The sequence below is a fragment of the Rutidosis leptorrhynchoides genome, chromosome 5 (genome assembly GCF_046630445.1).
Source record: "Rutidosis leptorrhynchoides isolate AG116_Rl617_1_P2 chromosome 5, CSIRO_AGI_Rlap_v1, whole genome shotgun sequence".
In the NCBI taxonomy this organism is placed as follows: Eukaryota; Viridiplantae; Streptophyta; class Magnoliopsida; order Asterales; family Asteraceae; genus Rutidosis; species Rutidosis leptorrhynchoides.
In genome coordinates, this window is record NC_092337.1 from 3,308,010 (window position 1) to 3,314,029 (window position 6,020).

At 33.7% G+C, this 6,020-nt stretch overlaps 1 protein-coding gene across 1 annotated transcript; it reads left to right on the forward strand.

The window, feature by feature from the left end:
• The first annotated feature begins 502 nt into the window (after positions 1-502).
• Positions 503-3,097, forward strand: LOC139850684 (glutamyl-tRNA reductase 2-like). The gene is made up of 3 exons (XM_071840242.1): positions 503-966; positions 1,434-1,675; positions 1,787-3,097. Exons 1-3 carry the CDS (start codon positions 639-641, stop codon positions 2,912-2,914), a joined length of 1,698 nt encoding a protein of 565 aa, XP_071696343.1. The 5' UTR covers positions 503-638; the 3' UTR covers positions 2,915-3,097.
• Positions 3,098-6,020: the final 2,923 nt, after the last annotated feature.

Consider the following 6,020-nt stretch of genomic DNA (forward strand, 5'->3'; position numbering starts at 1 on the left):
GCATATACCTGATTTAATATCGAATTTTCTAATATAATTTTGTTATTAGTGTTATTTATGGCAATAGTCATTTATATACGGAGTATATGAAATTAGCTTTATACTGTATATAACATGATTAAAAGAAGTCACATTTAACATTATATTTATATAAATAGTAAGATTGACAATTATTTTAAGATGGATAAAGTTTTAAATAAATGCCTACTTATTTCTTCTCATAATCATAATCAATTATGTTCATGTTAAGATATACAGTAATTTGAAAAGATTTTTTTTTATCCTGTGAAAACAGAACAATAACAAGAATGAAAACTATACCGTATTTATTTACGTTTTTATGAAGAATAATAGAAGAAGAAAAAAATACGGAGGGGATGAGGAGTGTGGATAAAACGTGGATAACATGAGCCAATCAGAAAACAGCATTGAAATTCCCTATATTTTCCACTTGTCCACAATTATCTCTCTCTATCTATTTCATTCTGTTGTTATTATACACACACGACACACCCAATCCAATTTTAAAGTTAACGGTTTGAGATTTGTTAGTTTTTTGAAGAATAGAAATTAAGAAGAGAATATTAAATTGGAGAGGGAGAGGGAGAGGGAGAGGGAGCGGTTCTGTTTGTTTGTTGATGGCGACTGCTGCTGTAGTTGTGTCCAGTGGGTTTTCTGGTACCAAAATTGAAACAAAGCAGCTCCTATTCCATAACCATGCTGCTGCTGCTGCTGCTGCTAGTTCCCAATTCAATTTACAAATTAAACCTTGTTTAACAAGTATAATTCAGAGAGGAAGTAAAGTTTCTGTTGTTGTTAGGTGTCAATCATCATCTGTAGCTTCTTCTTCTTCTTCTTCTTCTTCTTCTTCTTCAGATGTTGTTGTTGTTGACTCATCATCATCATCAAACGCAAATGCTTCAAGTCTCTCAGCTCTTGAACAGCTCAAAACCTCTGCACCTGACCGTTAGTTTTCATCCTTCCTTCCTTCCTTCCCATTTCATTTTCTTTATTAGATTGTCATCATCATTTCATTATAATTAGGATTAGGATTAGGATTAGGACTTTTCTAATAATAACAATTAATTTTCAAGCATATATTATACGGAGTGTTTCATTTAAGGATTAATGCATAATTTAACCCGTTCATTTATGTTGCTTTTATGAAATTAGACCCACACTGTTTTTCGTCTTGAATTCACCGTTGCATCTCTTGATCAATGTTTACTTACTTAGAAGTAGTATTATAAACAAATATGCAATTTAACATATATTCTTCATTTCAGTACAACAATTATTCTTCATATCTTAGTAGAAATTTACACTTATTATTAATAAAAGACTATAGTTAAGATGTGATTGCTATTGGAGTATTACTATTTACTATATTCAATGAAAAGAAAGGATATGGAGTAATATAATAAAGCGTGCAGGGTATACAAAGGAAAAGAGTAGCATCATAGTGATTGGGCTGAGCATTCACACGACTCCGGTTGAAATGCGTGAAAAACTTGCAATTCCTGAAGCAGAGTGGCCTCGTGCTATTAAAGAGCTATGTGCTTTGAACCACATTGAAGAAGCTGCCGTGTTATGTACCTGCAATCGCATGGAGGTTTATGTCGTTGCTTTGTCTCAGCATAGAGGTGTCAAAGAAGTCACTGAATGGATGTCAAAGGTACCCCTTACAATTACAATTACAATTACAATTACAAATTATGTACGCTCCCTGACTTACCTACTACTACGTGCACTAAATTTACTCATTCCCGCCTCTTACTTACTGCAGACTGGCGGCATCCCAGCTTCTGAAATTTCTGATCATCGTTTTCTTCTATACAACAAAGACGCGACACGCCACATCTTTGAAGTTTCAGCAGGACTCGACTCTTTGGTTCTTGGAGAAGGCCAAATTCTTGCTCAGGTCAAACAAGTTGCTAAGATCAGTCAAGGAGTTACTGGGTTTGGAAGGAACATTAGTGGCCTTTTCAAGCACGCCATCATGGTTGGGAAACGGGTCAGAACCGAGACTAAGATTGCAGAAGGAGCCGTCTCCGTGAGCTCCGCTGCAGTCGAATTAGCATTAATGAAGCTTCCCCACTCTGCACACTCGACTGCCAGGGTTTTACTCATAGGAGCAGGCAAGATGGGAAAGCTAGTGGTTAAACACTTGGTCTCAAAAGGCTGTACTAAGATGGTGGTTGTCAACAGATCTGTTGAAAAAGTGGATGCACTTCGTGAAGAATTCAAGGGTATTGAAATCGTATACAAACCGATGGATGATATGATGACTTGTGCCGGTGAGGCCGATGTGATTTTCACCAGTACTTCTTCAGAAACACCTCTGTTTCTAAAACAACACGTGGTCGATCTTCCTCCCGTTAGTCCTGACGTTGGAGGAAAGCGTCTCTTCATAGATATATCTGTTCCAAGAAACGTGGGATCTTGTGTTAAAGATCTGGAGACTACGAATGCATATAACGTGGATGACTTGAAAGAAGTTGTGGCTGCTAACAGAGAAGACAGACTCAGAAAAGCAATGGAAGCTCAAATGATAATTGATGAAGAATTAAAACTGTTTGAAGCATGGAGAGATTCTCTAGAAACGGTTCCTACCATCAGAAAACTAAGGGCGTACGCTGAAAGAATCAGAAGTAGCGATTTGGAGAAATGTTTGCAGAAAATGGGTGATAATGTAAACAATAATACAAGAAAAGCGGTTGAAGCTCTGAGTCGTGGTATAGTCAACAAGCTTCTTCATGGACCGTTGCAGCATTTGAGATATGATGGAAGTGATGATAGAACTCTCGATGAGACTCTCGAGAATATGCATGCTCTTAACAGAATGTTTAATCTCGAAACAGAAATTTCTGTTTTTGAAGAAAAGATTCGAGCCAAAATTGAACAACAAATGTAAAGCAATCTTTTAATTTACTCATTTTAATATTTTTTTGTTTCTGTAACACACATTTGTGCAAGTCTGAATAAGAGGAATCTTTCCTCATACTGTTTTTCAGATACTTGATCTGTACCTACTACGAGTAGTTATACTGAGGAATATTAATTGATTGAAGTCTCGCAACTGACCTACTTCGTGTAATGTTTTGTAATTACATTCTGCTGATCATTTCATCAATCAATATACAACTACTGCTGCAGTATATATTTCTTACATTTCTACTACCTTTTTTGTTACGTTTGTACCTCATTAACTGATCATGTTCTCTAATTCATATATAAAAAATTACTAGAAAACGGTCAACTTTCTAAGAGTTGTTACTTGTTAGTATAAGACAATGGCAGTTGCTGCAATTGAAGATCATCAAATCTTTCCTTGCAAACTCAACCACGTGGTTCAACGTGACCCATCTGCTTCAATAATCTTTTCAACCTTTTTTTAAATTATTGTTATTATTATTTGTTCATTTATTATTATACTAGGTTTTGAGCCCGTGCGTTGCACGGCTGGTTACTAACCGTCAAAAAATAGTTATATATAGATACATAATTTGTATTCTATGATAAGATGAGCTTCAACGTTGAACTAATAATAATTTATCAAGGAAACATTATATACATATCATCAACTCCGCCTCAACGTTTGAAACGATCACATAAGATGTGGATTGCAGTTTTCCTTACTCTGAATGACAACATATCTTATTTGGAAGTTATGTGTAAACATTATGTGTAAAGTGTTGCATACTCTGACGAACACGTGGTGTAATTCCACTGATTTTAATGTTTTTCAGATATATAATAAACACATGTAGTTTAATCATGTTAAGAACGACTTTAAACATTCATTAAGAGATTCAATACTCATAAATTAAAGCACACCTTGACTGTTACCGTCGGCATTAGATGGAACACTATCTGAAGTGTTTGATCTAGTAATTCGTTTTTTCAAAAGGGTATCCTTTCGAATTGTTGGTGATTTTAGTGTCTTCCAACATTCATTTTAGTGAATTGAGATTTACTTGAATGCAGGGGTTAGCTAGCTATACTTAACAACAGGTTCGGAAAGTGTGGAGTACATGCCCGTAAGAGTTGCCTACTAACTATCGCGCAAAATGCGGGGGTCAAAGGGGCTGCGCCCCCTTGCGGGGTCCGAGGGGCAGCGCCCCTGGCTCGCAAAATGCCAAATGACACTGTATGTTACTATACGTTTTAGTGAAGAGATGTCATTTAACAGCATTTCCCGCCCAAATGAAAGGTTACAACCTTTCAAACATTAACTGCCTGAAACTGTTGTGCTAAAAACGTTTTTGGCTTCCATTTGCATTCATTCCAACACATACAGAAACACACACAGATTCCTTAATTTGTGATTTTGATTTCTTCTTGCCTGGAAACAAAATCGTTCTTGGCTTTTCCCAATTAGGATTTCGTGTTAACCCGAGGCTTGTGAGGGGCGAAATACTTAATTAGGAAATTGTTTCACGATTCAAGAACCAATCCGATTATCTGTTTTCATACCCGATTTCTTACACGAATCCTTCTATTAATGACAGGATCAAACGTTGGATGAACTTCTGTACAAGATTTAATCACCAATAAATACGTATTGTCTTTCTGCTAGATAATAAATATTTAAAACAACTCGCATTATAACTGCTAAATTTTTAATAAATAATCATAAGCATGGTTATTTACATGTGGTAATAATAGCAACGTTAATGTTATTATGTAGATTTGAATTTATAATAAAAGATGCCTCAAACAATTAAAAAGATATACTGGATGCCCAGAGTTGAATAAAAATCAACAAATAGATTATCAAAATTAAAATAAAATAAAAAGGTTAAGGTAAGTTTTAAAAAAGACTTATGTAAGTAACGTAAGTGCAACCCAAACATTAAGAATACTATGCGTTCAATTTTGTCTTGCTGAGTAGCCGTGCAAGCCGTTAGAACACATTTGACAAGAACGCATGTGAATTTCAACCCATCAGAGTTATGTTTGAAACCCATTAGAACATAACATATAACGTCTTTTTTGCAACTCTTTTTAACAAATAATTGGAACCCATTTACCACCCATTTGATTTCAACAATCACAGTTATGCTTTCAACCCAGAGCAGTTATGTTTTCAACCCAAAACAGTTATGTTTTTAGTACAAGTCCTTGATCCCTGTTACATTAGTTTATATATTATTATATCATATACGATATAGGAATGATCTTTCAATTAAAGTTATGAAAAACAAATGAAGATAAACAAAAAAATTTAATGAGGTTCTCGTGATGTACTGGAATATAATTAGTCATAACATACCTGTTCTCGTGATGTTAAAGTATTTGGTTTCCAAATATAATTTTAAATTAATTACTGGATACATGGAAAGTTAGTACTAAAAATATGGAGATTAGTTTGTTGACCTTTACAAATTAGTTATTACTGATTTCGTTCTGTTTTTTAATTAATTTACTAAAATTTACTTCGTAATTATTTAGCTGTCTTTCAATTCAACGATAACGTTATTTTCTAGCTTGTTAATATTATATTTTTTAATTATATTTAATCAATATTATTGATATTGAAGTATTGACATGTGTAAATAACACTTGTCATTAGATGCTTGAAAATTGGTATTAGTGATAACTAAGCTAATTTAAACTCTTTTTTATATAAGTATATAGATATATAGATTCTAACTTGCATAATAGATCATAAGTTAAAGATCAATGATGAAATCAAAGTTTAATATATTATTTACATACATATAAATCATAATGAATAGATATTAATAATTGAAAATTAAGGAGTTTTAAATAAATACATCGAAAGCTTTAGTAAATTAATACATCTTAAATTATACCAAGGTTGCAAACAAACGTGAGACGGCGTCGAGACAGACGGATCCTAAAAAGGTCGAGACATTCAAGATGGGATCGAGACGGGGGTCGAGACAGACGTTGACTTTTAAATATATAAGTATATAAATGTATATATGTACACATATTTTAAAACCAAAAATTTTAATTAACTAATTTGTAACCATAATCGCTATCATTGTTAA